Source organism: Falco punctatus (genome assembly GCF_963210335.1).
Source record: "Falco punctatus genome assembly, chromosome: 3".
Taxonomy (NCBI): Eukaryota; Metazoa; Chordata; class Aves; order Falconiformes; family Falconidae; genus Falco; species Falco punctatus.
The window spans coordinates 91,530,556-91,557,420 of NC_137582.1; the positions used below are offsets into that span (position 1 = coordinate 91,530,556).

The 26,865-nt window shown below is 40.0% G+C and overlaps 1 protein-coding gene across 5 annotated transcripts in view; it reads left to right on the forward strand.

Moving 5' to 3' along the window:
• Positions 1-26,865, forward strand: part of GMDS (GDP-mannose 4,6-dehydratase) — a 425,916-nt gene that overhangs the window by 190,127 nt on the left and 208,924 nt on the right. For all 5 annotated transcript variants that reach the window (XM_080377830.1, XM_080377831.1, XM_080377829.1 and 2 more), the window contains one exon: positions 8,029-8,156. In XM_080377830.1, the coding sequence (XP_080233956.1) occupies positions 8,029-8,156 (128 nt within the window). The remainder of the gene's footprint in view (positions 1-8,028; positions 8,157-26,865) is intronic.

Below are 26,865 nucleotides of genomic sequence, written 5' to 3' on the forward strand. Positions count from 1 at the left end.
GGCTGAGAGACCAACCAGACTTAGTCCCTCAGAGGTCGAAAGGTCCAAGAAACTGTATTAGTCAGTCATGTGTCACCAGGTAAGATTAAAAGCCTTGCCTGCTTCATCTCAAGGGAGTGCTAGGATAAAGGCTGAATGTCTCAGCTTGAACCATCAAACAGCACCTTTTTTGATGTGCTACTGGTTGCTGAGAGGATGGAGGAGGGGAAAGGCAGGGAGAAAAGGAAGGGGGTGTTTGAATTTGAGGGCACAGATACCTGAACTTAGATAGCTATTTAACAAGGTAAGTTAAAATCAGGAAGTTTTGCAAGTTGCCTTAGACTACGTGGTATTTCCATTTTGTACCAGTGCTAGGTTTTCCTTGTGGGTGCATACATTTCTAGCTATTGTAACAGCAGTTCAGCAAAGCATGTACTTAGCTCCAGTTGTTTACACACACTTAAACAATACGGTCTGTGCTGACGGGCAAGCACGCTAATGCTTACCCATAGCTCATACATGCGAGGGCTTGTCTAATTCTATGGCAGCTTAAATGAGAGGTTTAATTCAATGACATTAGTTGTACAGTTTAGAAAACACAGCTTAAATGAGTGTTAACAAATCAGAATGGCTAAAGACATTTACCTTTGTTTTTCGATGTAGTGTATATGAACTGTGATTAAGAACTCAAAGTGAATAGTTTGGAGCAAAAGGTTAAGTTTTCTGTAAGCGAAACGCTGCTCTGTTTATGTAAGTGCCATTAACAGCACAAACTTTGGAACAGGAATAACACTTTTGCATATTGTTTTCAGTATTAGTGTTTGGTTTTTCCTTTTATAAAAATCTTTGATGCCTCACCTTTTCCTGTTCAGTGTACGGTTCCTGAGGGGAAAATATTTCAAATTAAGAAAAAATATATGGAGGAAATACAGCAAAATAGCACCTTTTGCCCAGCAGTTATTGCTGGTATGTTACCCTATCTTTTTAACAAGCCCATATGATAGAACTGAGATGTGTAATTCATCCTGAATAAGGGTATTTTGAACATGAAATCTAATAGCTTTGTGTTACACATTACACATGCAGATTGTCTGCTAATTAAACATTGTTATTTCACAGTCACTGTAGAGAACTGCTGCTGTGTAGTCATAGAAATCATTGTGTCATTTTTCTTTGGGAGGTAGAAACCTGTACCTGTTTGTATGCAAAACAGTTGTGAAGAGTTTAAAGCCCTGATGACAGATCCCTGGTGGAGGGTTAGCTCTGCTGGATCACAGGGGAGTGTGGCTCACTGTGCTGTGACAGATGTCACCTCTGGTTCTTGTCCTCTGGTGGTGGTTGCTAGGTCTGTGCCCCACTTGTTTGATGCTCCAGTTAATAAACATTGCACACAACTGAGTTTATTGTCCCTATGATGCAAGTCATCCTTTAACACAGTAAAGTGCAGTTAGCAGATGTACCTCTTATGTGGAGCTTATTAGTTGTCCCTCCAGGTAAGCTCCATGCTATCTTTCCTCCCACTGGGAGATAGTCTCCCTACTTTCTGTGTTCCCTTCCAGTTTCTGTATCCCATCGTTCCTCACAAGATAGTCTCTCATTCTTATTTTCCACTCAGATTATAAAAATCATTATTTTTTATTCCCTCCATGCCAAGTTCATATGATCTCCTGTTGCTCTCAGCTGTCCAGATGTTCTCAGCGTGCAAGGGGATGTTGGGGGCAGAGATGCTCTTGGGCTGAAAAGCATCAGCTCCCTCCAGTGTGCTGCCATCCTGCTGCAGGTGCTTTCTGCCTCTGCACACCTTTACCTTTCCGCTTCAATCTCCCCGTTTTTAAAAGACAGGTACTGGTGTGTTTTCTGTTACCCAAGGAATTCCATTGAAAAGTGTGGAGCAAATGAAAAATCGGGCCAAGCAGACAGCACATTTTACTTTTGGCATTGGAAAGTTCAAAATGTGTGTCAATATATTATAGAAACTGATATGTTGATTAACGTCTTTGTTAACAATATTTAAAGGAGTTAGTACCTCTTCCTTTGATTGAAACCACACATACTGAAGTAATACCAAATGAGGATCACTTGATGAGGAGGGGCAGTTTTATCCTCATGTTATTGGGCTGTTGCTTTCAGTCTGTGATCTGTGGATTTTGTTGTTACATGACTATTTCCCAGGGGATTGATGAAGAATGACCTTTAGGAAGAAGCCTGTTATCAGTAGCTCTGTCTTTCCTGTTTAGACACCTCACATGTCCATTGGAAAATCGTTGGGGGTATGGAACCTGAAAATGTTTGAAAAGCATTGCAAATCTATTAAAAATCTGAGAAACCCACTATCATAAGGTACTATTACACTTTAAAAGGAGAAAGAGAATGGAAATATTATGATGAAGCAAAGTATTTCCAGCTATGCTATTACAGGATTAAAATGTAAGGATTAAAGCACTATATCTCATGTTTCAGGAAATAAAATGATTTATTGCTTAGGTCAGGAAGATGTTTCCCGTGCAGTGCATGACTTTACAATGAGTTGCTTATGAATCATATCACCCTTATTTCATATATATTTCATTTTACAAAAATCTGATTGTGGACTTTCTGGCAAGTTTATTCTTACGTAGCTGTACTTGCTGTGTGAAATTTGCAGGATATTATGAAGAGCTAGGAAGGAAAAAATCCCTTTCAACAGTGATTTTTTTCTTTGATTCCAGTGATGTTTCTACTTTGTATAATTGTCATTGTAAGAAGAACAATTTGTTGTTTTAAATTGGGAGTGGATTCACAGTTAAAATGCATGAGTGTTTAACATATACTAAGCAGCTGCTTTACTAGTTTAACCAAAACTCAGTACTGTATCAGCTGTTTTGATCAAGATACAGTTGAAAATTCCATTTAAACCCAAATTATGGAAGGTTAATTTCAAGATTTGTAACTTGATTTTTCATGTGGTTCACACTGACATAACTCCGTTGCCTTCAGAGTAATTGCTACTGATTTTCATCAGTATAAGCTAAAGGAGACTCTGGACTTCTTTTCTTAGAAAAACTGGGTGTTGCTTTGTTTTTTCATTTCAGCTTATTACAAAAATAAGCTTCTCTTAGAATGGAAATTGTGGACAGTGTGGATTTTCAGGCAATCAAAACATTTTAATGATCTCATTAAATGTATCATTTACAACATATATATGTTAAAAGAAATATGTTCTGTTGAGTTAGTAGAAGCACTGGGTACACAATGTGTTTGAACATGTTAGGCTTCCACTAGAATCTATGCCAGAACTGTAGAAACCTGGAGGAATGAAAGCTCACAACTCTTTTTCTTGTGCCAGCATCTTTAGAGACAGAAACCTTTTTATCATATTGTATGCAAAACAAAGAAAAAGATGTAATGGCAAATTTATAGACTGTGCTAGGACTACATTTCAGCTGATAGAGAAGTATTACTATTAAATGCTATGAGACTCACTGTTATTCTATAATATTACTAGGATTAATGATGGATTTTCTTATGCCTGAAACAACTAGTACTATACAGGGATAGCAGACTTCCTAAGACCACATTTTTGTCATCTGTTCAGTTTTGCATGTAGCCTTGAGAGCCTAGAAAATGAAGTTCTTTAAAAGTAGTTACTATAACAGTAGCTCTTAAAGCTGCTTCATCCATTTGGCTGCCTCTTATAAACCACACAGTCTAGAGAAAAGCACCTACTTCAAACAGCCAGCTTCCTGATGATGCACAAAGGGTGGAACCCCAGTGCTGATAAAAGGAAGGGGGGACTGGTGCAGAGACCCAGGTATTATTTTTTCTCTTGTGACATCCAGCTTTGGAACTCTAGGTAGGTGCATTGAGAGCATGCTTCCTGAAGCAATAGTTTTAAATATGTGTTAATGAGAGATGTGTCCAGCTTCCAAAACTTACCTTTGCCAGATGTAGGCAGCGTCCTTCTTGGAGGGATGAGCTGCGCAGGCTGTTTTCCACACTGAGCCAGACAGTGCAGTGGGTGACAGGCCTGGGCTGGAGAGCTGAAGCTATTGCATTATACCTCTGCTATTTCTTTTTATTGTAGTATTGTTCCTGTAGTGGTTTGCTGACAAGTTATATGTTTTACAGATCAGGTCTGCTTGATGAGGAATCCTTGCTTAAAATCGTATCTAGGATAAATCGGGTTTGTAAATCAGACCTCATGGTTCCTATTGGAATGCTAATGATCTCAGAGGGAGGGCTTGGGTTTTGAAAACAAATCTAAACTAATGCCCAGGGTTCCTGACAGAGCTGTTAATATCGTGAAAACTCATGTTTAAGTCCTCTTTTAAAATGTAAAAACTTGTCAGACACTGCTAAACCAAGGCTGTTTGGAACTGCTGAAATGTGCAGAGGCACCAAAGCATCCTTTGCAACGTCTGGCCAGATCTCTGCTGTTGCGGTACAGCAATTCCAGTGCTGTCAGTAGTGATGGAAACCAGAGTATAATGTGGCCCATCATGGTTTGGATGTATTTGCTGCATAGATGCTATGCAAAGCAATTAGCCCAGCGCGCTTGGCCCTACAAGGAAGTAAGAATGACTGTTCGCTTGGTTACTGTAGGGTAGTGAGCTCCTTTTCGGATCCTGTCCTATCCTATATGGCAGGATAAGTGAGAATATATCACACATTTAATAATTTTGAACACTCCATGTTCATTGGTACTAGATGTGAGCAGTGAGGTGTGTTTTACAACACGTCTCTGAACTGAGGAAACAAAACAAAGCCAGGAGACAACTGTGGGACTTGGACTTCCCTCTTCCCTGCAATCTAAGCTAGTTTCTGTTGCTACCACCACACGTTTCCACATGAATTAGCAATGTTAGCAGCATAGTGAAGCAGGCCTTATTCAGCTGTGGTAGCTGTGGCATTTAAGCTGCTGCATCATCTTGATCCGATGAAAGTCAGCATAAAGGGTGATGTGGTTAACACACCAGCAGCTCTGCTGATACTCATACTGGCACTAACAGGACATTCCGTCGGGGGAAAATGCCCTTGTAGCTTCAACGTCTGCAGGTCCTCAATAGCTCCTGAGGAAGAAGGAAGCTAACCATTTCTGTGTCTCAAAAGGTACTTTGTATTCAGTTATATAAAGATATCTGTAGCACTCCACATAGACCTTTTAGATAGAATCATTCCTGAGGAAAGAGACATTATGTCTGCCAAGTTTCAAGCCAAAGCAAGATTTTATAGCCTGATTGCAAACCCCTAGGACAGGGCTTTATAATGGAAATGCTGACATAGCCATCACTATTTTGTATGACTCCAGTGGGCATCAACTTAAATTCTAGCTATGATGTGCATTTAATGGCATGGGATCAAACATGTACTGTAATGGGATATTTTAAGATACTGTGTTTGAAGAGAATTGGTATTTAAATGTTATTTATGAACCATATCATTTAAATACTTCTGAAATGTGCCATTCGGTCCTTGGTTGCATGAAAAAAAAATTCTAATCACATTTCTCAGAATGAACAGTAGCATAGTTTTCTTCCACAGCTTTAACGCTGAGGCACTTCCAAGAAGAGGGTTGGTATTATTTTGTTGAACCCTTACTGGAATATTTCTGGAAAATAAAAGTTTTCATTTTTCACTGTGGTACGCTCTAATTCTTCATTTCAGCCTTTTGAGGAATATTCTGCATTTGCTTGGAGAAGACCTTTAAAGATAATTTCTCTACAGTTGTCAGTGACTGCAAGAAGACAGCAGTCGCTAGTATTTGCTGTGTTGTGCTAGATGAATCTGCTTTTTCTTGTGCACTCTCTTTCATATATTTTAAGTTCAGTTGATAGCATAAAAGTTCTCTCTCACACACACACAAACTAATAAGCTGTTTGTTTTTTTTTATGCTGAGGAAGTGGTTGCTCCAGAATGGAAGCTGACATTCATTAGTTGTGTAGGTTGACAGTAAAACGTGCTTTAAAGCAGATGATGACTAGAAGTCTCACTGCTTTCACTGCAAATGGGAACATAGCGCTGAAAGCGGCCAGTTTTGCTTATTACTCAGTTGTAAACTGCAACGTAAAGACATATACTTTATCCTAGGAAAAAAAGTTTCTCCTTCAAGTGCTATTTACTGAATAATAATGCTAACTGAAATTGTTTCCATGCAGAAGGTTAGGAAGTTTCCTACCTAATACTAACAAGTTTGTGTAATGGCATGAATATATTTTTAATTAATTAGTAATAATCTGTGCGAAGATCTCAGAGCACTGGGATAATGTAAGAAATGGAAACAGTCTTTGGAGAAGCGCCAGTCTGACTAAGCCAAAGAGACTGTCACTGGTTTCTGTTAAGCCAGAACTCCACTCCTGCTGCAAGCCTGTCCGGCCAGGAACAGGGGAACCACAGTACTCTGCTTTCAGAAAATTGCAATAGCAGAGTCATAGTGTCAGTCCCGTGGTTTGCACTGGTTTATCTTTGGCATAATTATATTTCTGCTGTTGAGTGTGCAGGGTGCAATCTGGAAGAAGGGCTTAGGCTTTCATCCTGCAGTTGACTCATTTGTCCAATTTTTGAGGAACACTGCTACAAAAAACACTCCCCAGTATATTTTGTTTCTGAAACTTTGCAAATCACACAATTTTGAAATCTTCCTTTATATATGAACACTTTTCCAGGGAATATGGAAATTAAATGGTTTCCATCCTTTAAAAAACAAGCACAAGCTGGTGAAATGTTCTAAATGGCTAATAAACAGAATTCTAATTAGTTCAGCAGTTGACAGAAAATTAAAATTCTATCTTAATCCCATGGTAAAGTCTGAATTATTTAATTGCTTCATTCCACATGGTTCTTACAGGTATGCACTTATTTTTTTTACTTTTGGCAGTGTCAAATGACACCGAAACGTACTGTAATGCTCTTGACTTTACAGGAAAAATTAATAGTCTGGAAAAGACACTTCACATTATTTAATAATTTTGCAGCAGCCTATTGTTCGTTTGACAGGAAACGGAATATATTGAGATGCGTATCTCAAGACCAGAATTCCATAATGAAAAAAACCTACATATATGCATTGAATGTACAAGCTGCACTACTTAAGGACTTTAGAAACTTGCTAAGAGTGTTTTACTAGAACAGTAATTTTCACTGACTTTCCTCCTTCCCATTTGGATGGGGTATCATCTGTCACCACTCAATCATATTTTTTTAGCTATTAAAAAGGCATGTAATTTTAATTTTTGTGGCCCATTAGTGTGCAAATGCCATTGTGCTTGCTTAGCCTGAATTAATGGTCTAAATTGAAATCCCTCTGCTTTTGAGGAGACTGCTGACCACATTTTGGAAACACAGCCATCATAATCTAAAAATCAAGATATGAAAATAACTAGAAAAAAGTATTTTTTAAAGCAACTCTACAGGGAGCAGAAATGGGTACACAAATTTTCTAAAGCAATACAGTGAACAAACAGAAATATGATAAAACAGTGCACAACCTTCAACTGATAAAGTTGAAATCACAATTTCATGATCTCACTGAACCTGGGAGACAAAGAATCACAAATAGCTAGAGAAGTAGAACACATTTAACCATTACGGTTCTTTGGAAAATAAGTCATATTTGGATAGTCTCATGGTTTTTTTATTAATAAACTAATTTATTTAGATATATGCATTCCTTTTTAAAAAAATTGAAATAAAAAAGAAACAGCAACAAAAAACTTGAGGGTGGTCTAAGATGTCTGTCTTCTTTATGTAACCTTTTGCATTTTGTGTTTAAGAACTGACATTCCAAATGATTTTCTTTGGCTCTGTGCCTGGACTGAATACTGAGGCAGCAAATTAGGAATGCTTAAGAAGTTCCACAAAGAAAGACGTTTGCAGTGAAAGTGCAGCTAATGTGACACTTGCACTGGAAGCTTCATTGCCTGCTCAAATGATAAAAGATGGCTTGGGTCTCAGTGTTGTGAGGGGAGTGAATGAAGACGGAAGGTACCATGTTATGAGCTATACAAGGTGTTTCTGGTGGCCAGTGATCTGCCACTGTGACTATGTTGATATTACTTTTTATTTCTATTCCAGGGGCTAACTTTGTTACTCGAAAAATTAGCCGATCGGTTGCAAAGATTCACCTGGGGCAGCTGGATTGTTTCAGCCTGGGCAATCTGGATGCTAAGAGAGACTGGGGCCATGCCAGGGACTACGTTGAGGTAAGCTGTGGGCCACGTGCCTTTTGCTGAGTCGTCTTCACGGTGGGGATAATGCTTATTGCTGTAACTTCAGGTCATGGTCCACGGAGGGCTATCTCGAGATGTTTTTGCCTATTGAGGTCTGTTAACTTTGTCTTGCTCTTGATTTCAGAGCAGGGAGTTTAGTAACACAGCAGTCTACCCCAGGCGTGACCTGAACAGAAAAACAAATCTTTGGGCTTACATTCCTTGACTGAATTCCTTGGGGGAGGGAGCTGACTATAAAGTGAATCTCTTTTAGAGTATTTCCCCTATTGTTTTGACAAATTTTATAACCAATATTAAGATTGCAGCAAGATGCAGTATGACATGAAGTCAAAGATCCTGCTGGAGGTTCGTGGCCTTTATTATAATGAGGCAAGAATGATGTATATATAAATGGGCAAAGGTCTAACTGGTCATACATCAGAAAGAAGCATCACAACATAGTTGTGATGGCGGGTATTGCAACACACGTGCTTGCATCGAGTGTTCGAAAGGTTTTCATAGTCAGGATTTGTTTCTAATTTTATTCTATGCATCTACTTAAGCAGGCAAACAAACAATACCCCTGTATTGTATTACAAGGAGACATGAATGACCACGTAGGAAATACTGTCTTTTCCCCAGGAGACTTTTGTCCCCATTTTGGTGCTTAAAGATTTCCTGCGGTCATTGGGCTATTTCTGTCTTTTAATAATTCCTTGCTGGGAAACCGGATTTGGCTTCACCATTCATTGATGTAGTTTAAAAAGATTATGACTGTTTGTTTTGGTTTTCTATATTACAAAGTAAGAAGTATTTCAGTAGGAAAAAGTCTGATTTGGTATTTTTATCATAAATCGAGATTTAAAAGGTAAAATAAAAGCTGAGCTCTCAAATCTTGTTTACAGTCAAAAAGAAGCAGCAAGAAAACAATGTTGTAATACCACAATATAAACTTTTGCTCTGGATGAAATTAAAAAAAGTAAACAGCCATATTGCCTTACCATTGAAAGGGTTACATCATATGAGCAAAGAAGGTGATTTTTGGCAGCTGGCTATAAATAAAGTGGGCTTTTGGTTCTGTGCTGCATTTGCATGTAAAGTGGTAAGGGCACCATGGGTGTCATGGCTATGCCTCCATGACTATTGTGTTCTATTTGTGGCCACAACATTAGTTGAAGCAGTTAATGCAGTAAACCATCCCAATCACCTTTTTAATGGATAAAACTATAGTTAAGAGAGTTCATTAAGTCAGTTACCGAGTCTGAGATGAACGGAAGTAAAAGATTAAGCCAAATAAAACGATCAGTTGCATTGAACATAATAAGCGTAATTTGCTAACAGGCATTGAACACTCCATAAATACTTTGGCTATCTCATCACAAGACAAGTTGCACCAGATCATAAATCGTGGGATAAATCCTAATGTCTTCTTCCATAAGGGAAATCCAGAATAACCCTCTTGTGCCTAGTGGGTCAGACCCTTGTCCTGTGCTCAAACCTTTAAAAACAAAAAGGAAATGAGAACAAGTCTATCTAGAGGAATGACTAGCTTTCAAGGCCTTTGGCCTCCAGAAGGAATGTAGTTGTCCGAGGTCTACAGCACGAACACATGTTGGTTGTGTAAGTAGCATTCCAGACCTTTCAGCTACACGTTTTGGGCCTGTCCCAAAATCTTCTGGAAAGAATTCCTCACTAAAATGTAGTTCATCTTGAGTATTTCTCTTCCCAGAGTGGTACCTCTTCGGATAACGGGAGAGTTATTATCAATTCTCTAATTCCCTGAATATTGTGGAAATGTGGTTACAGGCAGCCTTCTAATGGCTAAAAAAGTGAGTAACTTTAAACTGGAAATAAACAATTATTTGAGGCTTTAATGGACTGGAAAGTGGGGCTTAGAGATTTAACGTTGTTCAAATAAATACATAGTATGTTAGAAAGCATGATTGTATTTACAAGCATTTGGGGAGCTTCCTTAAGCGTATGGCTGAACACATAGGGATATATCTTATCCCCTCCATATGTACTTTTAAATCCCATTGATATTAATACAAGTAACACATGTGCATATAGACTAGACCATGTACTGTGTTTTCTTTCTTCTTATTTCCTTATTAGGGATAATAATAAAACCATAAATACATTCCTTTTTGTTATTTTATAAAATATTATGGGTCAGTTCCTGATCTCATGAAAGTTGATGACCAAAATCCCATTGACTTCATGGACAGATCGTATCCTGTATGTATTGGAGTGGAGAACGTCTGGCAGTTACAAAGCACAAGCAGAAGTCAGGACTCTCAAGCTTGGATCACATGCGTTCATCTGACTGCCACTGTGCTTTTGGGCTTCCGTCTACAGCAGAGCATGGAAGTGCCTGCACTGAAGCTTGTTGGTGCCCACCAAGGGATGAGCTGCCAGCATGCTCAGTGCTAGCTGTGGGTTGAGGTCAGCTTTAGCAGCAGGTGATTTGGAAGCATGATGCATAAACAGAGGTTCGTATCAGGGGAGAGTAGTTGGAATATGTGTTTGATTAGGTTTTGGGGCTGGGACTTGAAGTACCACCTGCAGGAATTGAAAATCAGATACAGCAGCATTGTGCTGGTGGATGAAAACTGGGAAGTCGAACGCACTAGAAAGAAAGGTTTCCATTCAGTGTTTGAAGGGAACAAAACAGAAATAAGTAGGCATCGAAAATTGGGGGAGGAGGCAGGGGATGGCGGTGGGGTGTATATTAGTTTTATCCTAAAATTATATTAGTAACTCTTAATACTTGCAGAAAGTGCTGTGCTTCTTAACTCCCCTTTTCTCCATTTTTACTCTGCTGTGATCCAGCACAAGTCATATGGGATAATATTGAAGGTGACTATCAGTGCCACTGAGTGGGAAGAGAAAAAACAACGTCAGTACTATTGATATATGGATTGTCTATGTGCTATTTTGTTTTGAGAGGGTAACTTATACCTTGTATTTGTTGCAGAAAGTTCTAGTAAGCCATCTGCTCAGTATTTTCCAATATTAGTATGATAGCAAGCCTTAGCAGTCTGACTCATTTCTATGCCATTTATAAAACACAAGGCATCATACAAGTTTCCTCAGACACTTACCCAAGAGTCTTATTTCAAATAAATACAGATTCTCAGAAACATTTAACTTGGACCATTAATAAAATGGCCATTGATCCATCACTAATGTGTTGGGGTTTTAATTTTCTGCATGCTAAATACTGTAAATGAAGTCGTGAAGGTATACCTGCAACTGAAACCTTAAAGTGTTGATCTTGGGGACATAATAAACACATTGATTTGTGAAGATGTAAAGGGAAAGCCAACAAATAGAGCATGGTCATGTTGGAAAGTGGCTCTGGGAAAAGGTCAAGTTCATATTAGACTTCAACAGCTGAGGCTTTTTGTTCCTTTCCTTCAGTTTCCTCTTTGTTACCTGCTGATGCTCAGGTTGCCTTCTGCAGTTGCACTGCCCACACCTCAGTGTTGTGCAGAGAGCAGAAATACTGTGCTGATGAATGTTGCGGAGAAGCCTATCAATATATATCTGTAAAAAGTAAAAAAACAAGTCAAAGTTAACAGTTTTAATATTCTTTGTACAAATCAGAAATATTTTCTTTTGCCTTTAATAGAATCCCAGCAGTAGTTCCAGCAATAATTACAGAGGAGTCATAATTGGGTCACAGTTGGCTCCAATTCAATTAATTATAGGTCTAGTCAGATGCTAAAAATTAAGCATGTGCCTAAATTCATGGTGAAATCAGGGAATGTTTCATATTCTAAATATATGGCAATCAGCTTCCTTTAATTTATATTCAAATAATGTTGAAAAAAAAAGCAGAAAAGAAAAGTTTACAAGTAATATAGTAAATTATTGTACAGTCTAACCAAGCACATTAAGAAAATGTTTAAAGAGAGACTTTCCATCTTACTTGGGTTTTTTTAATTGGTACTGGTGCTAATTCATACTTCATTTTGTGATTAAAATGCACAAGAAAATATGCAGTCATTTTTATTCTTAAACTGTTTTGTGCATGTTGAAATTGAGATAGTAGTATCTAACCTACAGTGATGCTTTCTGCATTTAAATCTCCAGTCAGCATCACCTGATCCTTTATGATTCTTCTATTCACCATTCTAATAAGTGGAGACAGACCCTTGGAGAAAGCTGCTACCATTTTTGTTGGGGGAAATCCCTCCTTGTATGTTTGTGTGTAAGTTTAAATATAAAAACTCTTGTCAGACAGAATTACTTAAAATTTTACTTTACTTGTGCATAAGAAAAGGATTCAGCCAGTGAGACTGTGGACCAAGGCATTTCTAGTTCTCTTTTGTTGTTTTCTTGGAGTATTAAGGATGTGTCACCTTTTGAGATGTTTTCTTTTAGTCTGATGAGACTCAAAGTTTTTCTGACACATCTTTTCATCAGCCCAGCAGAATACTTGCTTGTGAGAGTCTTGCTTTGTTGGGGATTGTTGGTTATAAAAGGAAAGTCAGCTGTATCTGTCTATCAATACCTCATACAGTTATGAGATTGGCTCATGAACTTGAAGGCATGCTTTTAAATGAGGATTACCCTTTTGTTATGGACCAAGGTGAAAAATATTTTTCTCTTCTTACTGCTTAGTTTTTATGCTCAAAGTTAATCACTTCTAATAGAAGTTAAGAAATAATTTTAAACACTCAATGCTGGACTTCTTTGAGTATGCGAGTAAAGATTTTTGAGCTATCTGGGTGTATTTTGTGTATTTCCAAGCGAGAACTTTTTCTTTCCATCAGCTTAATTGAGCTGGGATAATTAGTGGCTCTGTTAAGCCAAACTGATCTTAAAATTATGTCCAATCTGCTTTGATTGATGAGATGATCCACTGAACTGATTATCTTACTGCTGCCATCTAGGTGAAGAAATTGTGAGAGCAGCAGGGATCTATGAACCTTTAGGAGAAAAGTTGATAGACTGTGCTCCTTTGGAACAGCTACTGAACATTCATAGAAGTCTTGACAGCTACTTGCTGAAGCAGTACCTTTTCTAGAACCATGTGTATCAGAGATAATGACTATTCCACCTTAGTTTCTTTCTAATAGTTTAAAAATCTGTTGTCCTTTTTATAAGATGTAGAACTAACCCTCATGCTGAAAAGTTTTTGAGAAAGCAACGTGTTCCCAAGGAAGTACACACTTACCAATGGCTGAATTTTCTTTTATTTCCTCATGTAAATACTTTGGACGTGTGGAGGTATGATGTTTCCAGAATAAAAGAAGTCACATTTGCCCATGGTAATCTGTTCAATAATCTATGCAAATAATGATCCAGTTCTCAGGATACAGTACAGCCAATGTAAGCGGCCGCAGAACAGATTACTGGTCTCAAATAAAAGATGCGCAATCGCTTTTTGAAGTTTCCCCAGCACTGACCCACATGCTCTATTGCAAATGCCAGTGCAACTTCTTCATGACACAACGAGAGTGCTGGAACAGCACGTCCAAGAAGAAGTAAAGAAGATTGTCTTCCTTCTGACTGAGCTTATAGGGAAAAGACAGAGATAAGTAGATTGCCAGAGTCAGTTCATGAAGCCATCGGTTTTGTAAATTACTTGCATGTTGCATCTCAGCTGAGATGTTCCAACCCTACAAAAGAATTCAGGTCTTGGTATGAGGTGGTAGATGGCATCACTCGCCACAGAACAGACATCTCCCTGGCATGTCTCTCATGCAGAATCATGATAGGTTCCCATGAGACCACACTGTCATTTCTTTTGCTTTATTGCTGTCCAGGTAGGCTCCATCACGCTCCGTGGGCTCAGTAAGGCACCTGTGGTCCCACTTGACTTCTGGCTTCAGAAACTACTCTGTTAACTCTCTAGTTTTAGTTAAAAGCTTGAGAATCAGACTAAAGACTCTGAACATTTTCTCCAAGGATGTCAACATTTTCTGAGAAGTGCCAAAATGAACTGTCGCAAATGATAAGCATATAGTGAAGCTCTCTTCAGTGTACGTTTCTTCTCCCTTGTCCCATGCAAGCAGAGCAAAAGTTGATACTTAAATAATGTTTTCTTTCAGTTAGAGCATGATTTTATATGAGCAAAATGTAGGTATAATTCTCAAACATCTTTCAGATTTTGAAACTACTGGCAAACCTTCCCGTATGAGGAGAGAACATGTTTTAGAGCAAATGTGATAGTAAAACTTTTCCTTTTTAATGCCAAATAAAAGCTTACATTTTGATAAATACGGCTGCACAATAAAAGAGTTTGTAATCATACATTTCTTCCAGCACATACAGTTTAGATTTGACTTCTTGGCTATTAGAAATGGTTGCAATACCCAGCAGAGTAACACCCTGTCATCTTAATTTTACTCATGTAGATTATGTCTGCATTCAAGAAAAACAAAACAAAACCAAGTCCCTTCATGGTTTTTGAAATGCTGAAGTCTGTAAATAATATCATTATAAATACAGCGTAAGTGAGAACATTCAAACATGCTTTATATATGTCATGCACACACACACATATGTGTGTGTGTGTATGTGAATATATGTATGTTTCTGTTTGTGCATGCATGATTTTGTGGGAATTATTTTCAATTTCATATATTTTAAGAGATGCATATATGTGCTTTTTTTTTCCTTAAGATTGATATGATTGCCAATAAGAGACTGAACAAGAAAGTAAGTAGTTTATGACAATAGACATGAATGGTGCCCATATTTAAAACATAAAAATGAGGCCAAAAAAAAGGGTTTTAATTACAGTATGTAGGTGTTCTGTCTAATGCACATCATATGGTATTGATTTCCAGCAGCAGTGCCTACTGGAAGTGTTGCTGTTAGACCTTTTCCTTTCAGAAAACTATCCTGATCTATTTCAGAACGACAGCACCTTTTCCCCCTTTTTATTTTCTTGCAGCCATTTTTTATATGAGGAGAATATAATTGTAAAAAGATTTTTTTCTTATTTACATACATTTTCCTTTAGCTTTCTTTTTCACCACTTTTGTGTTTGACCTATTAGTGTTTTTAGGCTTTACAAAGCCAAAAAAGTGCTTTCCTCAGCAAAACCATCTGGTTCAGTTTCCTGTGCCTCAACAATGATATGTGTATTATTATCAAGGCCACCCCGGTGGTTTTCTAAGTGGTCTTGTTACAGCGGTGGTCTTACAATTCAATTGGAGTGATGGAAAGGTTAGACTAAGGCTTCTTTCAAGTATAAGGTTTCCAGATTGATAAATTATGTATTGTCATCTTTCTGAGGCTGACCTATTACGCCATTGTAGCTTGAATGCAGTATCTTCAAGTAACACAGCTACAAGAATCCTCATGACAAATTCTGCTTTTGCAGCGTGTTCTTCTTGTAGGGTACCAAATTAGGGCACTTTTCAGAAGTAACTTTAAATGCATGCACTGTTCCTGAGATTTTAGGTTTCTACTCTGTCTGACAATTTGTAGAAAAATAAGTGAAATTATGACAGGGTCCATGCTTAGGAGCCATATTTCTACTTGCGATAGATCAGAAGAAAACATACAGATGCCAGCAGAGAGGCTATATAATGTGGCATATATACACCATCATTACAGTCAACATCAGTGCATGCTGCAGGAAAATGTTTACTCATTAGCAGGTGGCAATATAACGCCAGGGTGAAAACAAACCAGGCTGTTTGAAAAAAAAGGTCTGTTCCACCTTCCAGTCAGTCTTGTGGTGGTTTTAACTTGCGGCAGCTGCAGATGAGACTGTGGGAAAGAGCTGAATCTCATGGGGGAGAGGGGACTGCCTGGACCCGGGGAGCGGGCGCACCAGGCAGCCTGTTCCAGGCTGCACCTGCGCCTGGAGGGAAACCACTGCCCCATCATGGGATGGAGCATGTTCACCATAAAGTGAATCTTCATAAATTTGACAGCAAAGGTCTTGCAAGTCTTTCTTGAGTGTATGTAAACCATGATCTTTTAAATTTGTTTATCCATTTTAGTCCACACAAAGTTTATGAATTGGGCAACTTCAGGGCAAATTTGATGGCAATGTCCTCATAAACATTCTCTAACCCTGCAAAATTGCAAATACTTACTGCACAACAAAGAAATCCCGAGTTCGTGGAAAAAAAGCTACTGAGGTTTATGGGGGAGTTAATACAAATGAAAAGTATTCTTTGATCAGCTGAATCACTTCAGTTGGCGTTTTCTTTCCTTTCTTTACTCTTTTTCCTATCATGGAGGCAACAAAAAAAGAAAAAGCCAAACCAAAAACAACCCAACCAGGTGTGTCTACCTTTGAACTCACAAGTTTTTTATTCAGTCAGATGGTATTTGGCAACATTTTAAAGAACGGGAAGCAGCATCTTTTATTGGTGAATGTTAGGCAACATTAATAACAGGTACTGCTACCAGCCCCACCTGTAATAACCCAGATAGTTTCTCTTTATTAACTAATCTATGATTTACAGATTTATTTGAATCTTAGAGTAATGCACTTTTCTGAGAAAGTTGTATAGCATAGTTGGTTTTAATTTTAATAAGGGGGAAAAATCCCTTAAAACAGATCATTAAAATTTAATGAGGACATTTTTAAAACCCCATAATGGTTTAATTTACACTGGAAGTCAAAAATAGTTAATGGTGTTGTTATGTCTGTGTGGTAACATCCTCACTATAGAGTAATTGTTTTCATTTGAAATGAAGCCAGTAAAACATCACGGGCAGTGCATTCCCAGAACCAAAATTTTTAGCCCTTCAACAATTTCAGGTCATTCCACTGAAAGAAGAAATATTTCAGAGGATAAATTAAAATGTCAGGGCTTACTTTTATTGTACTCTAGCTGTTAATATTCTGTGTATTATTAAGAAGACTAGTTATCATCAGAGTGACTGTTCTTTCCTGATCTGGGTATGGAAAAAAGTAGGATTTTTTTGTTTGTTTGAGTGGGAAACATTCCCCAAACCCACAGGGTGCATTTAATATGCCACTTTTAGTTTTAGCAGAAATACTTGAATTTTAGCTGTAGGTGTTTTTGGATGAAGCCTTGACCTAACAACCAACATTAATGGTCCAAAGATAGAGCAGCTGAACTTTCCGCTTGGCCTTCTTTGGCCGACATTAAGCTTCCCCTGGGGACAGTTGACTTGGTTACCAGGTTAAGTATGTGAAGAAAGCTTATTGCTGTCATGTGCTTGACTCCTCTCTCTCTCCCTCTCAAAATCCATGTGATTTCTGCAAGAGCAATTGTTTGTTTCCTCAGGAGTATGAGGAGCGTTACATTTGCAAGGTAGGTGAGCGACACTGGCTTGGTGTTTTCTTACCCCCCGTCCCCAGTCAGCTCAGCAGGGTGACTGGAATGGATTTCCCTGCAGCCATGGAAGGGCAGAATGAAGTAAACAGTGGGTGCCTGACATCGCCCGGTGCCTGCAGCTGATGAGGACTGTGTTAAACAGCTGGCAGTTCCCTCAGACACTCCCTGTGCTGCCTCCTTCGTGCGGGTCGAGGCTGACTGATGCAGGGGAGCCCAGCAGCCGTCCTTCCCCACGCCCTGCAGATGCACAGAGCATCTCCTGGTGCTGGCCACCTTGGTGGACGTTCCATTGCTTCTAGTGAAATAAGAATTTTGGTGGTGTTTCTTAAGTGAGTAGGGCCATGTATCAGCTTTCTGCATTTTCTGTTGTGCAGTGCAATTAAAGGATCTCTGGGTGTTGGATTTGAGGAAGGAAAATTAGGGGATCCCTAACTATTCATATGAAATGTACCAGTCTGACAACAAGTTATTAGGGATTTTTTGTAGAGTTGAATGCAGTCTAGGCACATTTTGCCTAGCCTACTCTTGTTCAATAGCGTAAGATCAGGGCAAACTCGACTATTTGAAACTTCAGAGGACCATGACCTCCTGCTATGACCCCTGCTGCGAGCCATTGCCTGAACTGCTGGTCCATAGGAGGTGTTGAGTGTTGAGCCAATTTCTTGTTGCACCAATGTTACTTACTTTTGTGTTCTTCTATTAAAAGAACAGACACTGTTATGAAAATATGCTTACTCTCTAACTTTGCTTTTAATAGCAAGCTTTGTACTTTTTAGAAGCTGATATTTCTAGCGCAAGTTGTCCGTTATTTCTTGATCTGAAAATGTGTTTGATTTCATTTTTTAATATCAAAAGAGGTTTTCTTTCTTCCAAGTTCACTTCACAGATTTCTTTAAGGAGCAGTAAATTGCAATAGCAGAGCATTAACTTCTACTCCTGCCTTAACCTCTAGCAAGTGAGATGTTACTCTGCATGGTAACAGTTTATCAAAGCAACCCTAATGCTGTAATGCCAGGCATACATGTTGCTTTTGACATAATGAAAAGTTTGCACAAATCATACAGTCTTGCTGCACTGTGCCTCATTTTACAAGAAAAAGTAATGCTTTGTGTTGCTAATGCAGTATTTTTGCCTTATGCAATACAGGCATGTTTTCCCTCTCACCATTAATTTATTATGCTGCATTTATTTCCAGACAAACCCTGCCTTTTCATATCTGGTGGGAATTCCTCTCTTCCTCTGAGGTGTTTTAAATTCAACAAGCATCAGGTTTTTAATATATCATATTCATTTTAAAGGGAAAATAATTGACAAGGGAAAAATATTTTAAGTATACCCTTCTCATTTTATTGCCAGTATTATTACTGATATCTACGGTAGATATATATTAAAAACACTGCTGGTTTACAACTGTTCATCTCCCAGATTACAAGTGGGTCTCAGGTTATTGGAAAGGTGTCGGGAGGCGTGAGATAGGATGGTCTGTAGGCTGCGTGACAGACCAAGACATGAGGGGTCTGTCTGCCAACAAGGGAAAGCCCAAGAGGCACTTGGCTGCTGCTGGGCACTGTTCCTCTTACCACCGTCATGTCCTGGTTGCCGGCAGTCTTGCTCCTGAACCCCTGTGCTGAGGAGGTTGTATTTTAAGTGCCGTATTCAGGCTGCAGCCAGGGAAATCGCCACTGCTCCTATTTGTGCGTGTTCCATGTATATGTTGATGTGTTGTTTTATTTCAGCCCATAATACCTTGTAAACCTTTTTCAGTGACTCCCATGCCATAACCGTGGCATGCACCGCTGGAATGTGGCTTTCTGAATCTGTAGTACTGGTAGCAGAAATTATATTGGTTTGCAAGAAGGAGCCTGCCAGGGTGAAGGTCCTGGCTGTGCTCTGCTTTCTGGGAATGCCAAGGTGGAGCACAAAGGAACTTGCCTGCCAAGGAGCTTTTCCAGACTAACTGAACTATCTGGTGCCTCATCTCTCTGAGAATCTTTTTCTTTTTCTTTTTTTTTTTTCTTTTTAAAGTAATTCAAGAGCAGGTAACAATTTAGAATTGCTCTTGGTTGGAGGTTTGTGCAACCTTCTTATGTTCCAAGCACTCATAATGTAACCCTTCACATCATGTGCAGCATTTTAATGGAGTTTTACAGGTATGGGTGCTAAGAAAAGACTCTGTTTGATCCAGATAGCAATAAAGGGCGAGAGCATGTGTGAAGCGTGCAAACCCCGAGAGGACTGTAGGGCTATGCATTCCCTCCCTGCCCTCCTGGCAAGCCTGAGGACCAAGCATGCTGCAAGCCAACTGCAGGACTTGGTTTGGAGTGAAATCTTGTTCTAATAATAGGATTATTGACTTCAGTGGGACTTGACTTCATCTGTTGCGTCTTACATTTATGCATGGGAAGGCGGAGGCCGACAGAAGAGAAAAAGGCTCTGTGCCTGCACAGAGTTACTCAGTACACCTGTGATAGGGACAGCCACAATTTGGCTTTAAAAGTGACCTCAGGAGGCATTAAAATTCCATTTAATGTGTTACCAGTATAAACAGGAAGCGTAATAAAGAGTTTTCACCTGGCCCACTCAGTGCCAGTTTTCAGCCTCAAGTATGACAGAATGATGAAATTGGTGCACAACTGCCCACTTCTTGTAATTAAGTAAATTGGACTTTCCTCAAAGAAGGCTTTTCTGTTGCTGATTTTCATAAGGTCACATCTAAAGAAAGGCAGTGTAAAACCAACAGGCCCATGTGTAAAAGTGTAGCTGCCAAAAGAACAAGTTTGAGTAAAAAGTCCACCCAAAAGGAAAGTAAATTAATCATCGTTGTTACCACATTCATTTTGGAGTGATTACAGAAAATAATGTTAAATAATAACAGAATTATGCACATTTGACATTTATCTTCAAAATACACTATGCGGTAAAGAAAAACAAGCCTCAGTTCCCTTGGTTTAATTTATTCATATGAGATTTGTAAACAAATTGTGTAATGAAATTGCATGCTGATGACAGGCACTTAGTTGCACTGATTTGTAGCAGTCTGATCACTTAAATAGAATGGTCGTAAATATTTCAAGTTAGGGAAAAAAAGAAAAATCCAGATTCTGAAAACACTATCTTAACAATGTCTTGAACAGTTGTTTATGTTCTGGAGTTGCTTGTAAAACAGTTGACTTCGAAGCTGATCGTTTTATTAGTAGTATCTTAAAGGGATCCTTTTTGCCTAGATATGGGATTTCACTGGGATGCTGGTTCATATAAAGTCTCTTTCACTGAAACGGCCTACTAACTTGTCACTGCACATGCTGGCTGTGTTGGTATTAGAAAGTACTTCTGGAGCTTGCAGTGTTATTACACTTTCTTGGAAGGAAAAAGTCACCCAAACTTATATTTCATGAAGGCAGATAAAAGCTAGAAAATAAAACTTCCTATAAACAATAATAAAATGATGGTGTTCAGGCTGGAATCCCACCCAGAATCAGCTCTGCAGCAGCTAGGTAGAATACTGTCTGGCAGAGAAAAGGAAACTTATACTCAGGAGGAGCACAGCTGATGGGGATATGCTGCATCCTTGTATGAGGGGCTGCGGGGGCAATACGAGATGAGGATTAAGACCATAGCTGGTAGAGGAATGCTGTGTTTTCATCACCTACGCTTTGGCCAAACTGAGCCGTGAGCTGCCGCTGTGCTTGGTTCTGCCTCTGAAAGTAGCCTGAAATACTCCAACCTGAGTGGGGCACAAAACAAAAGCATGCATAGAAAATAGCAAACATTTACCTTAGATGTTGGCAATTTGTTTTCTTGCAGAGTGGAGAGACGAGGGAAGGATGTCTTCAGTAGAATAATTTGACTTGAGAATTGTCCTTAACACTAATTAGACCTTTACTACTGAATCTAAAAGGGACTGGCTCTGTAGGATCCCATTTACCTGTGTATGAATATTTTGCATTTCTGCAGAATTTGTAGTTTTGTACTGGGCACAGAGAGCCAGCTCAGCCTGCCCACCCAGACAGGGGACAAGACAACAAACACAGGTTCCCTGTGTAGCCTACCAGCTTACCACTGCTATAATAAATGCATCTTATTTTTTACAGGTGATAAAACTAGTCAGTGTGACACAGATTAGACTGAGAACATTCATGTAGTTGCTTCTGGGTTAACAGAAGACCCAAGGCTTCCTAAACTAGATGGTCATTTGAATCCTACTGTTTACAAGCACCTGATCAAGCAAGTACGGTAGACCTTTCTTTCAGATTTCACTCTGAAACTGAAAAAATGAAGACACAGATGTCTTTTTACTAATGCCTTCAAGCATTTGGGTTTAATGTTTTTAAAGACAACCCATGTGATATTTTTCTACCTGATTTGTGTCCACTTCTGCTTTCTAGCACTTAGAGATGCCTTGGAGCAAGCCTGCATGCGCATGTATGGGTTGTGGGTCCTTCTGTCTTGTTACAAGGAATAACAGGAGTGCAAAGATTTGTCCTTCTAAGGCTTTCAATGGGGACTGTTGAGGTAGCATCTGAGGTGTTACTGAAATTTTAATAGCAGCAGGTGCCAAGTCTGTAACAAAAACATCCTTTCTGCTAGAGGTTCGCTGGGTAACAGAGCCTGATAGGTGTCAACAAATAAGAAGTGCCAGTTTGTTTAGACTAAAACTTTTTTGCCTTTCAGTTTCTGGAACTTCACTCTCTTTTCTTTTGATAGAGTCATAAATTCTCTAGTTCCTGTAGTTAGAGAAGGGGGGGAAAAATAACAAAAAATGAATTTTAGTTGGTAAAAAGTAAGTACAAGGGATGGGGAAATCAGGGTATTTGAATTTTTAACAAAAACGCTTAAAGGAAAACAATAAAATTACTTGGTTTTATTAGAATTTGCAAGATACTGAGTTTCTTTTTGTGTGCACACAACAGGAATTAATTGGAAGTAGCTACAGTAGTATTTGGAATAACTTTGTCATCTGTCCAGTAGAATCTGAATTAAAACAGAACAAGAAAAGAGCCGAAGAGAGTAAGCCTGCCCATAGAAACAATAAGGCTTTATACCTTCAGCAGACTGGATTTGTTATTCAGTGGCCTCTATTATTGTGGTGTTTGTTGCTTTATTTAGATGAACAGTTTGGCCCTGGTTGCCTTTGTTCTTGCTGTCCAGAAGACTTGGCATGTTGCATGCCATGCACGGTACAGTCAGAGAGGGAGACCTGCGAAAGGACGTCCACCCAAGGCCAGTTGGCAGGCAACAGCAGAACATCCTTTTCTTTGAAAGCGACTCATCAGGAAAGCGTTGGTCCTGCCTCTCTCTATTTAGCTGAATGCAGATGAGAAGCATGATTAACACTAACGAATGACCAGGGATTTATTGTTTACTTAGAGATAAGGCATGGGCTTCCTTCATTGGCACTGTCTGCCAAGTAGTTTGATCCTAGTTCGCTAAGACTTTTATTATTTGTTGTTGCTTTTTTTTGGTAGCGGTGGTTGTTGTTGCTTTAAGTGATTTCTTTCACCAAAATCTTTTCATCACTTGGCCTTTTTTTATTTTATTTTTATTGCAAATTGTCTGAGCTGTTTGTCATTTGGGCCACAGTACTCTGGAGGTCCTTTTCGTGCATCACATGTTCTGTATCCAACAGTGCTTTTTCTGTTCAGTGCTTGCCCTCCTCCCCAAAGCTGAAATAAATCAAAGTAGGTTGAGACTCAGTCACAATAAATCAAGACCTGTCCAAAACTGGAGCCTGCCCAGTCAAAATGTCATAGCTTGGCTTTCACTGAGGATTAATTAAAGGCCTGATATAAAGCCCAGATGTGCTTCAGGAGAGTAGCAAACTGCCTGGTGGTGGCTATACTAAAAACCAAGTCTCCCCATGAATCTGCCCACCCAAGAACATGGAGGAGGATAAGGCTGAGGGAAAGGGAAGAAGGGAGGGGAGGGGAGGAAAGAAGTAAACTGAATCAAGCATGATTTTATAGCATCTACGTTGGCGGAAAACAAGACGAGCTCTGTGCTAGAACACCTCTGAAAAAACACAAAGCATGCGTGTGTATATTTCTAACAGTGGCAGAGAACATAATTGTTAAAATGTTCAACATTAATTGGGAGTGGGATAAAACTAACACAGTGAGTGAACTTTTGCACTTTTTATGGTCAAGAAAATATATATGTGGCATGCCCAGTGACTGAGTTTGCTCAGTGCCTGTTTTACATTAAATTCCTGAAAGTCATCTTGCCTAAAATAGTTTAGCTGAAGATTCCTGAGGCTTTGATAGGGACAGATATGGAAATGTGTGTGTACCTAATTCAGTATATTTAAATATAAATATGCAATTTTTTTACTTAAACACTCAAATTGCACAGTGCTTGCGTTATGGCCTTTGTAAAGCTCCAGCTTCAGCTCCAGAGATAGGAAGATTTAATTGAACAGTGTGCATGGAACGGCCTCTATTAAAAAACTGACAGACACTGAAAGAGTGTTGCAGCTTGGCTGTGGGACACGGCATATGGCTATGCTCACTCTCTTTTGCAGGCACAGAAATAAAATTTCTTGGGGAAAAAAATAAAATAATAGTATCTGATTGTTTATATTGAAATTAAAGATTTTGCCTGAATAAGATTAATCCAACATTTATTATCATAATTGGTTTCAATTTCTTGTAAGTTGTAAGTAAGTAACGAGTATGCATACGTGCTCTCATGAAATGCAGTGTTAAAATTTCGTAGACCTGGACTGGTGGTTCTGGCATGGCTGGAGAGATCTGCTGAGCAGTGCAGGGCTGCCCTGGGCTCTTCAGTCTGGTGTAGTGACGGACGTGTAGTGAGTCACTGCTTACACAGTAGGCAGTTGTGAAACTCTGAATATTCCTAGGCATGGGATGTTCCTATGCATATGCGTGTACAGAATCATGTATTTATGTACTTATAAGACGTGACATCCTTTCTAGTCTCTCCTCTGCCCAGAATAAATGAGTGCCACCTTGCAAAGCAGGCAGAGAAGGGGGAGATAAGAAGCTGGACAGGAGGGGTGGATTAAGGTCTTATTTCTGCAAAACGTGAGCCGAGAGTACAACAGTTCTTTGTTAAGGTCCCAGAAAGGTCTGATGAAAGCCAGGGTTTGAGGGCAGTTGAGTGGCAGGCTTCAGAGTCCTGCTGCCACTGTGACTTGTCCTTATTGCACGTGGCAGATACACGTTTGTGCCACCTTGGCAAAGCAGAACCATGATGAGCCCTGACTGTATGTAACACATACGTCAGATCAGTAGCGAGTGACAGGCTTTGCCCCTCAGCAGTCCTTCCTCCTGCGCAGTGAGGAGAAAGCCAGTGATCCTCTGCAGAGTCATTGTGCCTCTGAGAAACTTGCAACACTGGTTGTGTACCACAGGACAGCTTATGTGGGGTTGCCTCATGCACAGTCTTGTCTCTAAAGGAGCCCCCAGCATTATTCTAGCCACCTTCAAGCTCCTTGCTCGTATCTGAAGTCCGTTGGCGCTGCCCCTTTTTGTTTTCCACACAGGCTTGATTTTGAGATGCTCTCCATCTTCTTCATGAGGCTTCACCTATGCTGTCCTCTTCATACTCTGCTTCTTCCCACAGCAGTTCCTTGCTAAGTTCTGGTCTCTTCCATGCTCCCACATGAATGTTGCTTCATGTCTTTGATGTATTTGTTCATCATACCTGTTCTACATGGCAGACCCTTCATGGATCTCACTGCTGTTGTTGCTGTTATCGCCACTAGTTGCAGCTGCTAAAAGAGTGAATACGCCAGGACTCTTAACTGGCAGCTTCTCTGATGCCAGGGAGCACCGAGAAGGTCCCTGCCATGTTGCAGTGGTTGTTGGTGTCAGGGAGCGGCAGGAGTGGGGCTGCACTGTGATGGGGACAGGCTGTGTGCTGGTGGTGACCCCAGTGCCCGCAGTGCCCTCACCAGCCAGGGCACAGTCCTGCAGCATCTGAACTGGACGGGCAGAGCTGGGGGCAGGTAACAACATCCCACCGACAGCTCCAGCCAAGGTGAGGTGATGAATAAGGTCCACAGTGCATCCAGGGGGACCAGTTAGGAGCAACAGAAGGGGCTGGAGACCATCCAGGAGAACCAGTGAGTGAGCCAGGACAGCAGGGGACAGGATGGGGCTGACATATGCCTATAGCACAGCTCAGAGGCAAGATCTGGGTCTGGACCTGGATTGAAATGGAGCCCCTGGAGCCATGGGCAGAGTGAATACTGACAGCATACCTTCCGTGCAAGACGGGAGAGGAAACTTCTTGTGGAGACCTTGTGCAGTGAAGGGAAGGAACCACCACCAGAGTAAGTTTGTTTTAGCTAAGTAATAATAAAATGTAACTGGATGCAGAATGGGAAGAGTCTGGAGTTGCATTGTAGTTAAAATAGGGGGTTGACCCAATTAACACCCAATTACACTGCTTCTGTGCCCCAGAACATTGGACAGTGGAGAGAAGCCCCATGCACGTGTTCCCTCTGGAGACGGGGAGCTAGTGTGCCTCACAGGGCCACTTGCCTCTGGGCACAATGGGTGGCTTTTCAGGCAGCCAGCCTGGCCCCGGCACCCCAGCTCCCCTCTGCTCTCAGGGGCTGCTGCGGAGTCACCTCTGGGAATGCATGACTGTGCGGGGGGCAGCCTGGACCAGAGAGCACCACAGGAGAGAAACTTAGGGCTTGCACAGGGAGCTGGGTTTTGTGGCACTGATACTGCAGAGCTTTACAAGAGAGAAACATGTACAAGAAGCTCTGCTGTGGTCTTTCCTTATGGCTATATCGTTTTCAGTCTGTAATTTCCTATAAAAATTTCACCGTGGCTTTAAATTTAGCAAAGCCCATCAAAGTCTGGGAACTTCTTAACATTTTTGTTTGTAACAAATTTTAACAAAGTTCAGCCTTTGAGCCAGGATTAGAAAACACTGAGAAGGCTGTGCTAAATTTAAAAATCCACTTTAGTTTTAAATGCCTTTGCAAGCTGTTACTTCTGAACATGAAACATGCCTTTGCTTTTTGTGTGTGTAAAGAAAAAGGGAAAAAAAAAAGATTTAAAAGGCTAAGTGCTTAAAATTTGACAATTAGCTACTGTACATGCTCAGGAGCTTCCCCAGCTTTCCCCTCAACCCATGTTTTCTTTATCTCCTGGGTGGTCCCTGCCATCCCTGTCCCTTCTTCTAAGACCCCATCCCCCCTTTTCTCCATCTTCACCCTCCCTGCAAAGGGGGGCCCTCTCATCCCAGTCATTTTCCTTCCTGCTGGGAAGCCTCAGACCCCTTTGGGACCCAGCCAGTGATGTTCTTTATTTCATACTCGCAGAACCAAAGAGAAACAAGTGGTACAGAAGATGAGGCAACAGCTTTCTAGTGTGGAAAATAATGCTGAATCTTGAACCTCCTGAGGCTGAGCCCAGATGAACAGCACAAGGAATGTGTCCTGG